The sequence below is a fragment of the Xenopus laevis genome, chromosome 9_10S (assembly GCF_017654675.1).
Source record: "Xenopus laevis strain J_2021 chromosome 9_10S, Xenopus_laevis_v10.1, whole genome shotgun sequence".
Lineage (NCBI taxonomy): Eukaryota > Metazoa > Chordata > Amphibia > Anura > Pipidae > Xenopus > Xenopus laevis.
In genome coordinates, this window is record NC_054388.1 from 6969238 (window position 1) to 6988217 (window position 18980).

Genomic DNA, 18980 nt, shown 5'->3' on the forward strand with positions numbered 1-18980 from the left:
GAACATCAGATGCAGGGACCCAAGATCTCTACTCAGGACTATAACCTTTCCAGTGTACCAGCAGGGGCGCTCCACCAATGAGGCGAGTTGAGACACTCGCCTCAGGCGGCAGCGCCCCCCTGGTTACCAGGGGCGGCAAAAATGCCGCTCCTGGTAACTAAGAGCCGAATTTCCGGTTTTTAACCCGGAAATTCGGCTCTTCTAGTGCAGAGAGCGCAATTGCGCTCTCTGCACTAGCGTCGTGCAGCGCCCCGACCCCCTCCTGCGCAGAAAATGTGAGCGCCGTGAGGAGGGGTCGGGGCGGCAACGGAAGGCCGCCTCAGGCGGCATAAAGGCGCGGATCGGCGCTGTGTACCAGATATTGTACTTTACCTCTGGAAAGAAGAGAATCCACTAACCGCTGTACCAAATATTCAGGCTGACCTGCAACAGAAATCGTAGGAGGAGAACGCTGTCGAACGGACGCACACACGAGAACCAAAGAGAACACGCACACTGGCGAGAACCACTGGGAAGGCTGTGGGCTTATCTACAAATTGAGTGGCAGGAGTCCCTAGACCACCAAGTACCCTTACAGAGCTGCTTCCACGTGATGCCCTCCAGAACACACCGCCATATTGGCTATAGAGTTAATCAAAATTAAATATTAAAAATCTGTTTGCTCTTTTGAAAAAATATGTTTCAGTGCAGAATTCTGCTGAAGCAGCACTATTAACAGATGCGTTTTGAAAAAAAATGTTTTCCTGCAACAGAATCCCTTTCAGTGTAGGACTGGGATGCCAGGGGACCACCAGAAAAAATGGCACATGTTTTACATCTAGGGTTGCCACGTTCTTTACTGCCGAACTTCGGGCAGGGGGGCCGGGCTGTGACATAATGGGGGGCGGGCCTCTGATGCGAGGTGATGTGTCACAGTGACAGGGGGCAGGGCTTTGACGCGGCGATCCTAATTCGGAAAACTGGGCAGCCAGCCGGTGGAAATTTTATGAAAAGCTGGCAACCCTACACATATCCCCTCAGGTCTGGACTGGAAATCAAAATAAGCCTTGGGATTTCAAGTACACAGAGGCCCAACCATTCCCCCACCAGCCCAATAAATAGCAACTGTCTATGGCATCTTATAGCAGCCCCTCTGGCATTTGCCAGAACTCACAGATTGCCAGTCCAGCCAAGGATTGCCACCAAAAATACCGGCCTTCCTATATATTTATCTTTTTTCCCTATTAATTGGGATCAGCCATCATTTTTACCGGCCAGGCTGGCAAAATACCAGCCAGGTGGCAACCCTAGTCCGGGCCTGTATCCTCTCCTTTATATAAATATGTAATTAAAGGAGACATTTTGTATAAGAAATAAAAGTGTACCAGTGCATTATACTCATTTAGATATAGAAGAAAAAAGTAGTGTCTCCTGCTGATTTATTGAATATTTCTGCAGAAACCCTAATAATCCCTCCCTTCTCTTCCTACTCTCACTACACTGCAGGACATGAACCAATCAGCAGCTAGCAGGACCTGATGGGGAAATGAAGACTGTCTGGGCTTGTGTGACTGCAGGGCTGTGATTGGCTGTCCCCCTCCTACTGGGACACGCCCACCCGTCATTTGCAACAGGGACCAGAGAACATCTATAGGGAGCTCCAATAAAGGGGCTATTTTTAAAGATAATATTAACTTTTAGCAGCATGTAAAAAGCAGCACCATCTATTACTTATAATTGCCTACAAATTTCATTTATTCTATATGTCTCCTTTAAAAGGCACAAAGTTTCCTCAGCTACAGTAACCCATAGCAACCAATTTGCTTTGAAACAGACCGCCTATAAATTCCACCCTGTTGCAAACTTTGCCCCTTTGGTTATATCATATTACGTCACTGTCCAGCTTCCACTTGTCACTCATTCAGCAGAGTGCAGTGCTACTACCAAACAGCAGGGGGCAGCCTTTTTAACTCTGAAATGGGATCTGCAAAAGTAAGAATGTGAAATTCCCTTCCTACTGAATTCATATACGTCACCTCAAACCTTCTGTTGTGATTTATTTATAAGGAATATGATTTTGAATTAATAACACGGTAATCAGCGAGTCTCGCCCCCTGCCCTTAACCAATATGGCGCTTTGCTTTATATCGCTAGGCGGTGGTTGGAGCGCAGAGGTGTCACCTGATCTTATCCCCGCCCATCTCCTCGCTTGTGCCCTCCCTCTCTGCTGAGCTGTAGCTGTTCCTTAGCGCAGGTCTGACAGTGAGAGGAGAGCAGAGCAGCTATGGCGGTGCGGGTAAGTGACTGGCCGGGCGGGAGGTTGAGAGACTGATCTGGAGGTCGGTGTGTGAGGGGACTGTCGTGAAAGCTGTCAACCCGGAATGGGGTCGGGGAGTCAGTGATAACAGGAAGCCCAGTGAGGGGACGTGCAGCCTGACATCCCTGTGTGTATATGAGCGTGCAGCAGGGATGTGTGTAGTACAGTCTCAGATATATATATATATACATACAGACACAGGGTTACACTTCCCAGCAGTCAATAGGGAGGAGAAGTGGTCACTGTAACTACTGCAGGGCGTCTTGGAATTCAGCTCAGTCCTCTGCTGTCATTCTCTATTGGTCTGATTGTTATTGTAGCACAGGCAGCTCAGTCCTACCTCTTTCAGTCTCGGCACACACACACTTATATGTGTATAATATAAATACACGCCTGTCTGCACTCACTCTCTGTCTATCCATGTCCATCTGTCTGCACATACCTGTGTCTGTCTGTCCATGCACCTTACTCACCTATCAGTTTGTCTGTCTTCCCACATCCATCATCTACTCACATTAATCCTTATGTATTTGACTTTGTGTCTGGGTATGGATCTGTCAATCATCTGAAACACACAGACATCTGTATTTATATCTATCTGTCTGTCCATCTATCTATCTGTCCATACATCGGTCCTTCCTTCCTTCTATCAGTCCTATCCATCCGTTCTTCTTTCCGTCCTTCCTTCTTCCGTCCTTTCTTCTGTCTGTCCTTCCTTCTCTCTGTCCGGCCATCCCTCTATCCATCCTTCTATCCATCCGTCTATCCATCCGTCTATCCATCCGTCAATCCTTCTATCTATCCATCGTTCTATCCATCCGTCTGTCTATCCTTCTATCTAACATCCTTCTTTCTATCCATCCTTCTATTCTTCTATCCATCCATCCTTATATCCATCCGTCTGTCTATCCATCCTTCTATCTATCTATCTATCTATCTATCTATCTATCTATCTATCTATCTATCTATCTATCTATCTATCTATCTATCTATCTATCCGTGTATCCTATCTATCCATCCTTCTACCTATCCACCTTTCTATCTATCCATCCGTCTATCCTTCTATCCATCGGTCTATCCTATCCATCCGTCTATCCTTCTATCTATCCATCCATCCATCTATCCTTCTATCTATCCATCCGTCTATACTCATATCCTTCTATTTATCCATCCATCTATCCATCCTTCTTTCTATCCATCCCTCTATTCATCCCTCTATCTATCCATCCTTCTATCTATCCATCCGTCTATCCTTCTTTCTATCCATCCTTCTGTCTATCCATCCGTCTATCCTTCTATCTATCTATCCATCCCTTTATCTATCCGTCTATCCATCCTTCTGTCTATCCATCCTTCTATCCATCCATCCTTCTTTCTATCCATCCTTCTTTCTATCCATCATCTATCTTTCCATCTATCTACCTAATCTATCTAATTCTCAAATCATCTGTCTTTGTCTTGTCTGTTCCTAGATAATACAGGAGACATGAGCCTTTATAATCAATAAGGAGAGTGCAGCTAAAACAGCATGAAATACAAGATGTATAGGGACACTCTAATGGGTATGAGTTACAGCTATAAGATGCAGTCATGCACAGAGGTATGAAAAGGAATAGCCATTTTGGATGATGCTTAGAAAATGCTTAGGCTGCAGATAGCTACAGTATAGCACCCATACGTATGTATAAATACATTTGTCCTTGCCGGTGTATCGGCGGTGATTTTTGCCTGCAGAGAATGCCGAGCAGCACTGACATCCAACTGTCAAGTCATTGGCATTAGGAGCGGCAGTATTATCAGGGAATAAATCCTGCAGAGTGTGACGGAGCTTCCTATAGATACACAGATTTTCCCAAGGTTGCAAGCAGAGAGGGCGGCCTGTATCAGATTAATGCAGAGCCGGCTACTGCAGCTGATGCTTTGTGGGGTCCAATGGTGATTGTATAGTACAGGGCTTTTATCTCTAACTGAGCAAAGGTTTAAATGACTTGGTTTGTAATCCCTGCTTGTGTTATTTCAGACTGTACTAAAAGAGATATACATAGGCTGCTTATATAACATTGAATGCCTTTTTATTTGGTGAAATTGCCCTTAAAATAATATTATGTCCTTTAAATAAATAATGCCCCTTGGCTGATCTTCAGCCGTCTGTAGAGATCTGTGTTTTTGTCATTTTTATTTGTGCCGTTTAGTCATATTTTTACATTCCAAAGAGACCATCTTGTCCTTCTAAAATGTGTCATGACCTGCTGTACGGTGACCTTTGCTGCTTGTCAACTGTGGCCTCAAAAATAATCCTAAGGCTTATACACATTCAGATTTGCCCTCAGCAGCCTCATTTTTGGGTTTAAGACAACAGCAAGGCTACATATGAGTAGAGTACAAGGGCTTGAGGGCTCAACAGCCGGGGTTTTGTGGGTTGAAAATGGTGTCAGAGTTATATTTACACTATATGGCCAAAGGTATGTGGAGACCCCTTATAATTACTGGGCACACCCATTTTTGCAGATACTAGCCCAACTGTAGTACATAATAAAGAGCCTTACCTCTTTCAACTCAACAATGCCCCAGCACAAAGCCTGGTCCATACGGAATGGGATGTGACAGCAGAAGAACCTGACTTCAAGCCAACTGAATACTGACAACCAAAATCACCTGGGCCAGCCCATACACCACCTGGGCCAGCCCAAACGCCACCTGGGCCAGCCCAAACGCCACCTGGGCCAGCCCAAACGCTACCTGGGCCAGCCCAAACGCTACCTGGGCCAGCCCAAACGCCACCTGGGCCAGGCCATAAACCACCTGGGCCAACCCAAATGCCACCTGGGCCAGGCCAACTCGAAGAGGCCGTTATAGCAGCAAAGGGCCACCATCACCACCTGGGCCTGCCCAAACGCCAGCTGGGCCAGGCCATACCCCACCTGGGCCAGGCCATACCCCACCTGGGCCAGGCCATACCCCACCTGGGCCAGGCCAAACGCCACCTGGGCCAGCCCAAACGCCACCTGGGCCAGCCCATACGCCACCTGGGCCAGCCCAAATGCCACCTGGGCCAGGCTAACTCGTAGAGGCCGTTATAGCAGCGAAGGGCCACCATCATGTTAATACATTTGATTTGGGATGATATATTGTGCAGGCAGGTGTCTGGATACTTTGGGCCATGTAGAGTACATCTGGATTCTGAATTCTAAATGATAGGAAGGGAGATGTTCCAAAAAGTAACTTACACATGGTTGAAGCACTAACAGTCCAGCTTGATGTGGGGACACAGTCATTGACTGAGGGAACATGGAGTCTGGGGCAATTAATTTTGGAGAGCGTTGTATAGAGAAAATGTGCTGAAGGGAGGGAGGGTGCATGATGGAAGTATGCTGATCTATGTTTCTGTATCTGTAAGTTATTTAACTTCAAATGTTTTTCTCAGCTGCTTATATCAGATCTGCGATCGGCCACCTAGAGCTTCACACATTTACCTTAATTACTGAACATCCTTAATTAATGTGGGCTCTGAGCTTTTTCATTGTGGCACATCCGCTGTCCGTGGTCCTGGGAATTGCTCCTCAGTCTCACATGCAGCCACATCATCTTGATCAGTAGCTTGAGCTGCGCTGGAAAATGGAAGAATATAGATCATTTCTGCCTGTTTAGCTCGGCTAACCTCGGCTTTTTTTTAAAAAGGTAATAGTTTGAGGCCACAAAGACATTCCAAAAATGATAGATTTTGTGAAAAAGGTTGGTGCAATTGTCATTTTATCAGTAAAAGATGGAGCTGGTGCTCTGTTAGCAGAAAGAAACCCCTGGGGAAAAAAGACATTATTTAGCATTAAGGGGAAGAGGAATGCATAGGTAAATAATAGGGGGTGGTGGGGAACGCAGCCAGTGCCATTCTCATGGGAATATAAACAGAGAGTATTTATTGTTAGTGATTGATCAGAAACACCTTGCATTCATGTGACGGATGAGATTTTGGACCTACACCATGCATTATGATTGCATTATACAATGAGATATACAGGTATGGGACCTGTTATCCAGAATGCTCAGGACCTGGGGTTTTCCGGATAACAGATCTTTCCATAATTTGGATCTTCATACCTTAAGTCTACTAGAAAATCATGTAAACATTAAATAAAGCCAATAGGCTGGTTTTGCTTCCAATAAGGATTAATTATATATTAGTTGGGATCAAGTACAAGCGACTGTTTTATTATTACAGAGAAAAATGAAATCGTTTTAAAAAAATATGGCCTTTCCGTAATTTGGACCTTTCTGGATAACGGGTTTCTGGATAACCTGTACTGGTGGGTTGGCAGTCTCTCTGTAGTGACACCCCTGCGTCTGTCTCACGCTCGCCTCCACCCTAAAAAGAAACCATAATCTTGTCTGTTTTGGAAAGTTTATGGGCTTAATCTGGCAGCCAATTAGAGAAAGCCTTTGTGATTTGATCCTGTGATGGGGACAGTGTTGTGACGAGTGCCTCATTATGACCTCTAATTTACTTTATTTTTTCTTTAAGTGATATGATTAAATTTAAATTGAAACACTACCCAATGACTCGGCCCTACACTGTTTTCCGATGAAAGGCTTTTTATTTTGGTGATACTGTCCCTTTAAGTACTCCCAGCCCTTGTCATCGTCACTAGTCCATACATTCACTGTTTGTGTCCTTGGCTTCATGGGATCTCCTTAAAGGGGGTGTTCACCTTTAAATGAACTGCTAGTATAACGTAGAGAGGGATATTCTGAGACAATTTGCAGTTGGTTTTCATTTTTTATTATTTGTGATTTTTGAGTTATTTAGCTTTTTATTCAGCAGTTTGCCATTTCAGCCATGTGGTTGCTAGGTTGCAAATTAGCCTAGCAACCATGCATTGATTTGAATAAGAGACTGGAATATGAATAGGAGAGGCCTGAATAGAAAGATGAGTACCGGTATGGGATCCATTATCCCAAAACCCTTTATCTAGAGAGCTCCGAATTAGGTTAAAAGCCTCCTCCCATAGACTCAATTTTATCCAAATAATCCAAATTTTAAAAAATGATTTCTTTTTTCTTTGTAATAATAAAACAGTCGCTTGTACTTGATCCCAACTAAGATATAATTAATCCTTATTGGAGGCAAAACCAGCCTATTGGGTTTATTTAATATTTATATGATTTTCTAGTAGACTTAAGGTATGAAAATCCAAGTTACGGAAAGATCCATTATCCAGAAAAGCCAGGTCCAGAGCATTCTGGATAATAGGTTTAATACATGTAATAAAAAGTAGCAATAACAATACATTTGCAGCCTTACAGAGCATTTGTTTTTTTAGACAGGGTCAGTGGCCACCATTTGAATGCCGGAAAGAGTCAAAAGAAAAAGGCAAATAATTAAATAACTGAAAAAAAAGTCATGAAGACCAATTGAAAAGTTGTCTCTGTATAACGGTTAGGGATGCACCGAATCCAGGATTCGGCCTTTCTGCAGCAGGATTCGGATTCGGCCGAATCCTTCTGCCCGGCTGAACCGAATCCTAATTTGCGTATGCAAATTAGGGGCGGGAGGGAAATTGAGTGACTTTTTGTCACAAAACAAAGAAGTAAAAAATGTTTCCCCTTCCCACCCCTAATTTCCATATGCAAATAAGGATTCAGTTCGGTATTCGGCCGAATCTTTCATGAAGGATTCGGGGGTTCGGCCGAATCCAGAATAGTGGAATTAGCATCCCTAATAACGTTGTGACATCACTTCCTGCCTGAGTCTCTCCCTGCTCACTCATAGCTCTGGGCTCAGATTACAGCAGGGAGGGGAGGGGGAGGAGCAAACTGAGCATGCTCAAGCCCTAGCCCTGGAGGTTTAAGCTGAAAACAGGAAGTCTGATACAGAAGCCCATGAGTACACAATAGAAGGAAAGAAATGTGCTGTTTGTTTTGACTGAGGACTCAGAGCAGCATTACTTTGAGGGTTTACTGGTGTATTTATATAGACCTTTCTTATAAGGCTTACTTAGTTTTAGCTCCTTTAAGCACAATAATCACTGGTGCAGGTAGGTTATCAGACATATAGTCAGCCCCAGTGATTTACACTTTCCTGGTCTGTTTAATTTAATCTGTGTGGAGGGAGATCATAAAACTGTCAGCAGTGGTATTGTTGTGGACCTTGTAGGATCAGTGGTCCTGGCCCTTTAAAGGGATCCTGTCATCAGAAAACATGTTTTTTCAAAACACATCTGTTAATAGTGTTACTCCAGCAGAATTCTGCACTGAAATCCATTTCTCAAAAAAGCCAACAGATTTTTTTATATTCAATTTTGAGATCTGACATGGGGCTAGACATTTTGTCAATTTCCCAGCTGCCCCTGGTCATGTGACTTGTGCCTGCACTTTAGGAGAGAAATGCTTTCTGGCAGGCTGCTGTTTTTCCCAGGCACGTTTCAGGGGCTGCTGCCGCCTAAGGCAGCAGCCCCAATGCCGCCCCTCCTCCTGCTCCGCTCTTCTAACTACCAGCGTCGAAGCGGGTGGAGGAGGGGCCGCATCGCTAGTGCAGTGAGCGCTATTGCGCTCGCTGCGCTAGAAGAGCCGAATTTCCGTTTTAAAAAACGGAAATTCGGCTCTTAAAGTTACCAGAGGTGGCTTTTTGCCGCCCCTGGTAACTGGCCGCTCCGTGCCGCCTGAGGCAAGATTCTCACCTTGCCTCATGGCCGGAGCGGCCCTGGTTTTTCCTTCTCAATGTAACTGAATGTGTCTCAGTGGGACATGGGTTTTTACTATTGAGTGTTGTTCTTAGATCTACCAGGCAGCTGTTATCTTGTGTTAGGGAGCTGTTATCTGGTTACCTTCCCCTTTTGTTTGGCTGCTGGGGGGGGGGAAAGGGAGGGGGTGATATCACTCCAACTTGCAGTACAGCAGTAAAGAGTGATTGAAGTTTTTCATAGCACAAGTCACATGACTTGGGGCAGCTGGGAAACTGACAATATGTCTAGCCCCATGTCAGATTTCAAAATTGAATATAAAAAAATCTGTTTGCTCTTTTGAGAAATGGATTTCAGTGCAGAATTCTGCTGGAGCAGCACTATTAACTGATTCATTTTGAAAAAAATTTTTTCCCATGACAGTATCCCTTTAAGTAGTGACAGGAGGGAAACCATAAGGTGATTCGGAACATAGGAAGCAATAGCCCTGTGTCAGCTTAATGGCAGTGTTTCTGGATCTGGAACTGACTGTGCAATGTGATTTCTTTTCCATTCAGACAGGAAACTTCACGGCTGACAGTTGTACATTTAACCCCTGTTTATATTAATATGCGTTTACTCATTCCAACCTTGTTTTTAAGCAAACGAGAAGAAAAACAAGATGTGCAAAATAATCCCTGTGATGGCGGTTCCTGGCAGGGAGTGTGAATATAATTACTGTCCTTGTCTTGTTGCGGTATAATTAACAGTGTGTTGTTTTTTTTGTTGTTCCCTACAGTCCATGCAAGCAGCGCGGTGCCCCACTGATGAGCTCTCCATTTCCAACTGCGCCGTGGTCAATGAGAAAGATTTCCAGTCTGGCCAGTAAGTATAGCTGGAACCAGTGGGTGTACTGTATTCAGGAATGGGGGTACTGCTGAAACGGACGCCATTATTTTCACACCAGCTTGCTAAAGAAAGAGCTGGCAGCATCAACAACAAATACACTTAAGGTTCCTTTAAAGGAGAACTAAACCCTAAACATGAATATGGTTAAAAATGCCATATTTTATATAGTGACCTTATTGCACGAGGCTAAAGTTTGAGCTTGTCAATAGCAGCAATGATCCAGGACTTCAAACTTGTCACAGGGGGTCACCATCTTGGAAAGTGTCTGTGACACTCACATGCTCAGTGGGCTCTGATTGGCTGTTGAGAAGCTAAGCTTAGGGGTCGTCACTAATTATCCAGCAGAAAATGAGCTTCCCTGGCTGTAATATAAACTGATGCTACAGGTTTGCTGATTATTCAATTCTGATGCTAATTGCACTGGTTTCTGTGCTGCCATGTAGTAATTAACTGTATTAATTACTAATCAGCCTTATATTGTGACATTTCTATTCTATGTGTACTGTATATTGTGAGTGGCTCCCTAAGCTCAGTAAGTGACAGCAGCACAGAGCATGTGCAGTGAATCCGCAGAAAAGAAGACGGGGAGCTACTGGGGCATCTTTGGAGACACAGATCTTTACTGCTAAAGGGCTGTGGTTGCCTTGGGCTGATACAGAAACACAAAACATCATGTACAACATTTCAACCTACTTCTTTAGTTAGGCTTTAGTTCTCCTTTAATTTTAATGTTTCAATAATCACTTTAGGGAGTAGTTTCCCTTTAACGTTCCTTGTTTAGTTGTGTCTGGGAGATTCTTCCTTGCTATTATTGGACGAGAACACGCACCAAACACTTAGCTGATGTGAGAAAAGAGCTGTCGACAAAGTGAGAGGCTAATGCATAAATCCTGGAGCTCATACTCCCCGTAGCTGCTCATTAGCTGCTAATCCCCCATTATAACTTCTCATCTCTACCAACATTTTGTGTGACGGAGGGGTCTCACCAAACCCCGCTCTGCTAATGGGATCCCGTCTGGAGAACCGAATGTGAAGAGCGTCTGTGAAACTGAGAAATTCCGGAGGTTTGCTTCACAGTGAATTGGAAAAAGTGTATTTTGTTACATAAGGACTTGCTGTAATTCGGTGCTTCTCATCCAAGAGCCTCATGTACTAAACAAGGGCCAAGTTTTCTGCAATTAAGACCTGGCCCTGCAGGCTGCAGCCTTAAGGTGGCCATAGACGTTGCAACTATGATCTTTATACACGCGTGTAGAGCTGAATCTGCAGATATACAGATAGAAACAATAGAATTCTACCTGTATCTGTCGATTCAGCACTAAAGATGGAGCAGATTAAAGCTGACGATATCGGTCCTTTAGGCTTCCAACAGGTCTCCCCGATCCATATCAGGCCAAAAATCGGGCAGATATCGATCAGGCAGGTTTGATTTTTCCTGCAATCAAGGATTGCATCGGCTAGTTGATGCGGTCCTATGATCCGTCTGCATCCATAATCCGATCATGCGGCCCCAGGGCCGAACATTAAAGGGGGAAAAATGTATTTCAAAATGTCTCCGTTAATAGTGCTGCTCCAGCAGAATTCTGCACTGAAATCCGTTTCTCAAAAGAGCAAAAAGATTTTTTTATATTTAAATTTGAAATCTGACATGGGGCTAGACATATTGTCAGTTTCCCAGCTGCTCCCAGTTATGTGACTTGTGCTCTGATAAACGTCAGTCACTCTTTATTGCTGTATTGCAAATTGGAGTGATATCACCCCCCCAGCAGCCTAACAACAGAACAATGGGAAGGTAACCAGTAGGGATGCACCGAATCCACTATTTTGGATTCGACCGAATACCGAACCAAATCCGAACCCTAATTTGCATATGCAAATTTGCATATGCAAATTAGGGGTGGAATGGGGGGAAAAAATTACTTCCTTTTTTTGTGGCGAAAAGAAACGTAAATTCCATCCCACCCATGCAAATTTGCATATGCAAATTAGGATTTGGATTTGGTTCGGCCAGGCAGAAGGATTCGGCCAAATCCTGCCGAAAAAGGCCAAATCCTGTCCGAATCCCGACCCGAATCCTGGATTCGGTGCATCCCTAGTAACCAGATAGCAGCTCCCTAACACAAGATAACAGCTCCCTGGTAGATCTAAGAACAGCACTCCATATTAAAATCCAGGTCCCACTGAGACACCTTCAGTTACATTGAGTAGGAGAAACAACAGCCTGCCAGAAAGCAGTTCCATCCTAAAGTGCTGGCTCTTTCTGAAATCACATGACCAGGCAAAATGACCTGAGATGCACCTACACACCAATATTACAACTAAATACACTTGCTGGTTCAGGAATGACATTTTATATTGTACAGTGAATTATTTGCAGTGTAATTTAGAAACAACATCATAAAAATCCTTAATCAGAATCCCTTTCGGATTAACCCGATATCGCCCTGCCGTTAGTGGGCATATCAGGTTAAGATCTGCTCTTTCCGCAAAGCTCGCCAAATGAGTGGCCACCTTATCAATGGCCGATGTTCTGGTGCCTTCAAAAGCTCCCGATCAAATTTTTCTGGCCAGCCCGATCGAAGAGCCGATTGATAACCAAGTCTTGTGCCGATATCGTTCCTCTCGTCTCCCACCATACATGCACCAAATATCGTACGGTAATTCATTTTGTACGATCTTATCGATGTGTCCCTGGCCACCTTTAAGTAGAGAGATCTCTCGTGGGCATCCTCTGGAGCACCCCAAGCTCCATCATTCAGACGCACAAGCTAGGACACACCAGGGGCTACAGTGATTATTTAACCCCTACCATACACCAAATTGAGCCTGACAACAAGGTACAGACAATAGCGATTGCTGCTGCTGAGTGTTCTTCATGGACCCAGTTGTACGGAGTTGTAATGACCTATGACAAATCTTTTCTTCTTTCTGCAGACATGTGAATGTGAGGACTTCCCCAAACCATCGCTATATATTCACCGTCAAGACTCACCACACCATACTGCCAGGAAGCATTGCGTTCAGTCTCCCGCAGGTAAGTGTCCTTGTCCAATGTGCAGCTCCTCTTAAAGGGGAAGTAAAGTCTAAAATAGAATAAGGCTAAAAACGCTGTATTTTTTTATACTAAACATGAACTTACTGCACCACAAGCCTAATCAAACAAATGATTTATGCTTTCAAAGTTGGCCACAGGGGGTCTCCATCTTGTAACTTTGTTATACATCTTTGCAAGACCAAGACTGTGCGCATGCTCAGTGTGGTCTGGGCTGCTTAGGGATCATCATAAATGATCAAAACAGCACAAGTCAAATAATATCTGCCAGAAGCCGATACAGCAAGACTGATGAATAATCAGAATATACAGACTGCACTGGGTCCTGTGTTGTCATGTAATCTAATGTGGATTTTATAGTTTTTGTATTGTTTAATACAAACTTTCTCCAACTCTGCAGAACCAGTGGCTGCAGCAAAATAATCCTCCAAATAGAATCCCAGTTTATTTGTTTAAATCTGGCTCCATGATCTTTGTCCCTGCAGCTGGAGACAGTAAAGGGGATGTAAAGGCAAAAATAAAATCCAATACAAATCTCTACACAGCCGACTGCTCTACAGGGAAACAAACAAAGCTGCTTGAGTTCTGCATGGCTGGGAAGTAAGGCGGGGGCTCCCCCTGCTGTTCATAAGTATGATTGTTTCCCTGCAGAGCAGTTAGGGACCGTCTGACAATTCCTATCCACAGCAGTAAATGAAGGGAGAATTTCACTGCATACAGTCAGGTTTCTTATAAAAACGGTACACATTTTTTAATTAAAGTATATTGGAGATAGGTTTCTTTTTCATTGAAGAAAGTAAAAATGGGATTTTATTTTTTTGCCTTTATGTGCCTTTTAAGCAGACTTTCTACCACTGTTCATGCTGTTAGACATGGAAATACAACAGCACTAGACTAGATTTACATTGCTGGATTGTACTGTATCTGTACCAATTGGAGATTATCAGACCAATATTGTTGAGCAAGGATCACTACTAAGACCTAGGAACCATATTATCTGTTGTATGTCCCTGAATACTTAGCTATGTTTGTACAGAGCCAAACAAATTGAAGTTTAAGTGATCAGTGCAACCTCACCTTTTATGGCAGATTGAATGAAATCTGCTGATTTGATTAGATACATCAAACATGAGATAGTAATACCCATAGTAACTGGAGGTGTAAGGGATTTGTAAATGCTTTTTGGCATGAACCACCTCTAAAAAGGTAAGACCCAAATCTGATCTCCCACAGGTCAACTGAGAGTAAACAAAGGGACAGTTTAAACTTCCTCACAGCCAGGGTCCTAATATGTGTTGTTAGGCTGAAGAGCTTATATTTGTATGATTTGGCAGTGGGAACATGTGACCGTATTGGTTTTTGTGACCACTTTTTTTCTGTTTGTAGAGAAAATGGGCTGGACTCTCCATTGGACAAGATGTGGAAGGTAACGTAATCATGAGGGCTCCTACATAATTTGATGTATGCTTAGCCAAAGTGGGTTACCCTCTGTTAAAGAGTGGATAACATTTTGTCTTGATGTTAACTATTAATATACTTATTTCACATAATACATCAAATCAAATTTGCTATGCTGCCATAGTTTTATGGGACCTCTCTGTACAGACTATGAGCAAACTTAGGGGACTGTTCCTGCTGAATTGTGCTTAGTACAGGGAATACCTATGCTGCCATAGTTTTATGGTATCTCTCTGTACAGACTATGAGCAAATGTAGGGGACTGTTCCTGCTGAATTGTGCTTAGTACAGGGAATACCTATGCTGCCATAGTTTTATGGGATCTCTCTGTACAGACTATGAGCAAACTTAGGGGACTGTTCCTGCTGAATTGTGCTTAGTACAGAGGAATACCTATGCTGCCATAGTTTTATGGGATCTCTCTGTACAGACTATGAGCAAACTTAGGGGCTGTTCCTGCTGAATTGTGCTTAGTACAGGGAATACCTATGCTGCCATAGTTTTATGGGATCTCTCTGTACAGACTATGAGCAAACTTAGGGGACTGTTCCTGCTGAATTGTGCTTAGTACAGGGAATACCTATGCTGCCATAGTTTTATAGGATCTCTCTGTACAGACTATGAGCAAACTTAGGGACTGTTCCTGCTGAATTGTGCTTAGTACAGGGGAATACCTATGCTGCCATAGTTTTATGGGATCTCTCTGTACAGACTATGAGCAAACTTAGGGGACTGTTCCTGCTGAATTGTGCTTAGTACAGGGAATACCTATGCTGCCATAGTTTTATGGGATCTCTCTGTACAGATTATGAGCAAATTTAGGGGCTGTTCCTGCTGAATTGTGCTTAGTACAGGGGAATACCTATGCTGCCATAGTTTTATGGGATCTCTCTGTACAGACTATGAGCAAACGTAGGGGGCTGTTCCTGCTGAATTGTGCTTAGTACAGGGGAATACCTATGCTGCCATAGTTTTATGGGATCTCTCTGTACAGACTATGAGCAAACTTAGGGGACAGTTCCTGCTGAATTGTGCTTAGTACAGGGGAATACCTATGCTGCCATAGTTTTATGGGATCTCTCTGTACAGACTATGAGCAAACGTAGGGGGCTGTTCCTGCTGAATTGTGCTTAGTACAGGGGAATACTTATGCTGCCATAGTTTTATTATGTCCTGCAGTACACGGGAAAATACATGATGTGGAGAGATCCCTTTAGAGTTCCAATTTGACTGGTCGTGTTAGCCAAGGCATAAATTAATCTCTTTTTTTTTATATAATTAACGACAAATAAACATTAAGGTTTATTGGCCTTTAATTGTACCCCTGAGCTTATCCATTCCACATTATCAGGTTTGAGTTGTGTCACTACAAACAGCTGCAGCCACCCAAAGCAAAAATAAAATACAGATCGAAGGCTGATGTGGCCGACACCTTCTCCTCTGTTAAATTGAATAAAATCAATTCATTATCGGAGTTTCTTGCTTCAATTCCAATAAAACGAGCTTGGAATTTTAACTCTCCTGTATTCCCTTTTTTAACCACGATGCAAATCACCCCCAAAGCCCCTAGAGCAGAAGAGAAAAAGAGGTCATTATATATTCATGTGTGTAATTTGGAATATTTCAACAGGCGTAAATTAAATGGATTTTTTCCCGTATCCCCTGCATTAATCCTGCGCTCTCAGCCATGTAAGGTGAACGCTGCTTCTGCTCTAGCCTTGAATAATTGAGGCACTTGGGAGATTAGGAGGCCTCTTTTCACTATAAATAGTTCCTCGGATTCCCCTGTTCCCTTAACTGAGTGCCGGTATTTTATTAGCCGTAGGAAAGGGAAAAGGGTTATGCTTATTTATGAATAATGTTTCTTCTCGTAGAATTACCTGCTGCAAAGGCTGGATGAGAGTAGATCACGCTAGCAAACGTTCTTAAAGGAGAAATAAATAAACCCTCCCTACAGCTAAAAGCCCCCATTCTCTTCAAACCTGTCCATGAAAGATTTTTGGTGAGATATTAGGCTGCTGGGAGGGTCATCTTCCACTTCCCTAAATTTGCAGCGGAGCTCAGGGGCACCATGTATCAGACGCTTCCTTATCTTTGTGACACTTTAGCTATTGGCGCATAGGCAGTTGGAGTTGGAGAGCTCCGAAAATTACCGTTAAGAAGAGGATCCGAACGATATCGAAGTGTTCGAACATGGCGCCCCTGAGCTTCGCTGGTGCAAAGTTAGGTCAGTGTTGCAAGATGGGGTATTCTTTTTAAACACTATGTGGGTAGAAAGCATGGAGGGGGCCAGTGGAGAAGGCAAATGGGACTTTTAGCTGTTTTGGGGGTTTAGTTCTCCTTTAAGGTGGTCATACTTTGAGATATAGCTGCCGAATTGGCCCCTCCTATTCAAGTTTGAAGCTGAATGGTTGGTAGTTGACCCTTCCAAAGTCCTAATATCTCACCAAAAATTGTTCACAGGCAGGTTTGAAAAACCTAAATACCTACCTAGTTACATGTTCACAATAATGATGTCTAATAAATCCTAAGAGACCCAGGTAGAGTTCATCGCTGTTGTACTGGTCTTAATTGTCATCACTTGTCTTGTCACTCCATCTAGTTCGATGGCATGTGCCTGTTGTGATTGAATAAGGTCCCCTGTGGTAGATGGGGCCATGGCCTTAAAGGAGAACTCAACCCAAGAATTAAGAAAAGCCCCAACCTAGTAAGCAAGATAGTCCCCCCCTCCCTGCTTCTCCTCGCATAGTTCAATAGGTCTAAAAATGTTCCTAAAATTTTTCCCACTTAACAGTGGAGAGTAAGCGAAGTGGAGCTTGTGGGCAGCATCTTCTGGATCTCAAATCTTCACCTGTAATAGAGCGCCGTACTGGCGTATGCACAGTTGGAGCAGTCTTCCCAAGCATACCGACTGTGCATGCTCCAAAAGTGTCGGAAATTGCAGAAGAGGACCCAAAGGAATCTGAAGAGGACCCAAAGGAATCTGAAGAGGACCCAAAGGAATCTGAAGAGGACCCAAAGGAATCTGAAGAGGACCCAAAGGAATCTGAAGAGGACCCAAAGGAATCTGAAGAGGACCCAAAGGAATCTGAAGAGGACCCAAAGGAATCTGAAGAGGACCCAAAGGAATCTGAAGAGGACCCAAAGGAATCTGAAGAGGACCCAAAGGAATCTGAAGAGGACCCAAAGGAATCTGAAGAGGACCCAAAGGAATCTGAAGAGGACCCAAAGGAATCTGAAGAGGACCCAAAGGAATCTGAAGAGGACCCAAAGGAATCTGAAGAGGACCCAAAGGAATCTGAAGAGGACCCAAAGGAATCTGAAGAGGACCCAAAGGAATCTGAAGAGGACCCAAAGGAATCTGAAGAGGACCCAAAGGAATCTGAAGAGGACCCAAAGGAATCTGAAGAGGACCCAAAGAAATCTGAAGAGGACCCAAAGAAATCTGAAGAGGACCCAAAGAAATCTGAAGAGGACCCAAAGAAATCTGAAGAGGACCCAAAGAAATCTGAGGAGGGATATGTATTGCTGAAGAGGGACCTGATTTGCCGAAGAGGGACCCAAAAAAATCTGAAGATCCAGAAAAAGGCATCCACAAGCTCCGTGCACTTACTCTGCACTGTTAGGTGGGAACATTTTTTAGAGACATTTCCAGACGTATTGAACTATAACAAGAGAAGCAGGGAGGGGGATTATCTTGCTTACTAGGTAGGGGCTTTTTATAATTCAGTGGTTGAATTCTCCTATAACAGCTTAGAGAACTGCGTGCCATCCACTGATGAGCCCCCTGGGCGAATGCTGAGCATTTTGTCATCTCTCCAAAAGAACGAAATGGGGTCGGGTATAACTCATGACTGATGTGACGTTCCAGCAGGCAGATGGTACCGTTCTTGCCTTGGAATCCGCGCTGAGCTGTATAATAGTGAGTGCAGCCATCTGTTCCGCTGATGTTTTGCAGGGAAGTAACTCATCGTGTTCCATGAGTTGCAAAATCTTATCTTAATCTATATTTACTGGCTTGTGTGTGGGTGGCTTGCACATTTTGGTATATACACCATACACCAAACAATGGAGTCGGCAAATGATACCAGCGTTGGTTCATTGCCCTGCTAGCTCTTGGATTCGATTCTACTCAGGTCACTATATTCATGGTGAGCGGTTATCCTCTCCGTTTTTCTCCCTAAGCTCAGGATACCATCCATAGTCTAAAACCATACTGTGACTTCTACATTTATCAACCCTAGATTATGTGTGCATAGGCCTATCATAGCTTGTACATTAACTGTAGCAAGAACTGATGTAAATGATGGATACACTCAAATGCCGGTGCTATATAAATAAAGACTATAAATAATGGGGTCAGGACTTGCCTTTCTAATGTCCATAAATATTATACATGAACCCTAATATCCGGGGTGCCCATCAGTAGTGGAATGACTTTACCTGCCACACAGACACTTCTCCAGTGCTAATTGCTGCTAAAATATATTTTTCTTCTCATTTATGCCTCCAGTTCTCTTCTGTTTGGCTTAACTGCCATTCTTCAGCTGTCAGCGCCTGACAGTCTCCCCCCCTGTATCTGATTTATGCGGCTGATAAAATATTGATGTTT

At 43.7% G+C, this 18980-nt stretch overlaps 1 protein-coding gene across 1 annotated transcript in view; it reads left to right on the top strand.

Moving 5' to 3' along the window:
* Positions 1-2263: 2263 nt before the first annotated feature.
* The window catches only part of nsf.S (N-ethylmaleimide sensitive factor S homeolog), a gene marked incomplete at its 3' end in the record, with an annotated part of 34775 nt that continues 18058 nt past the window's right edge, over positions 2264-18980 (top strand). The window contains 4 exon segments of the mRNA NM_001096720.1: positions 2264-2275; positions 9749-9834; positions 12793-12892; positions 14297-14336. Coding sequence (NP_001090189.1) covers positions 2264-2275; positions 9749-9834; positions 12793-12892; positions 14297-14336 — 238 coding nt within the window.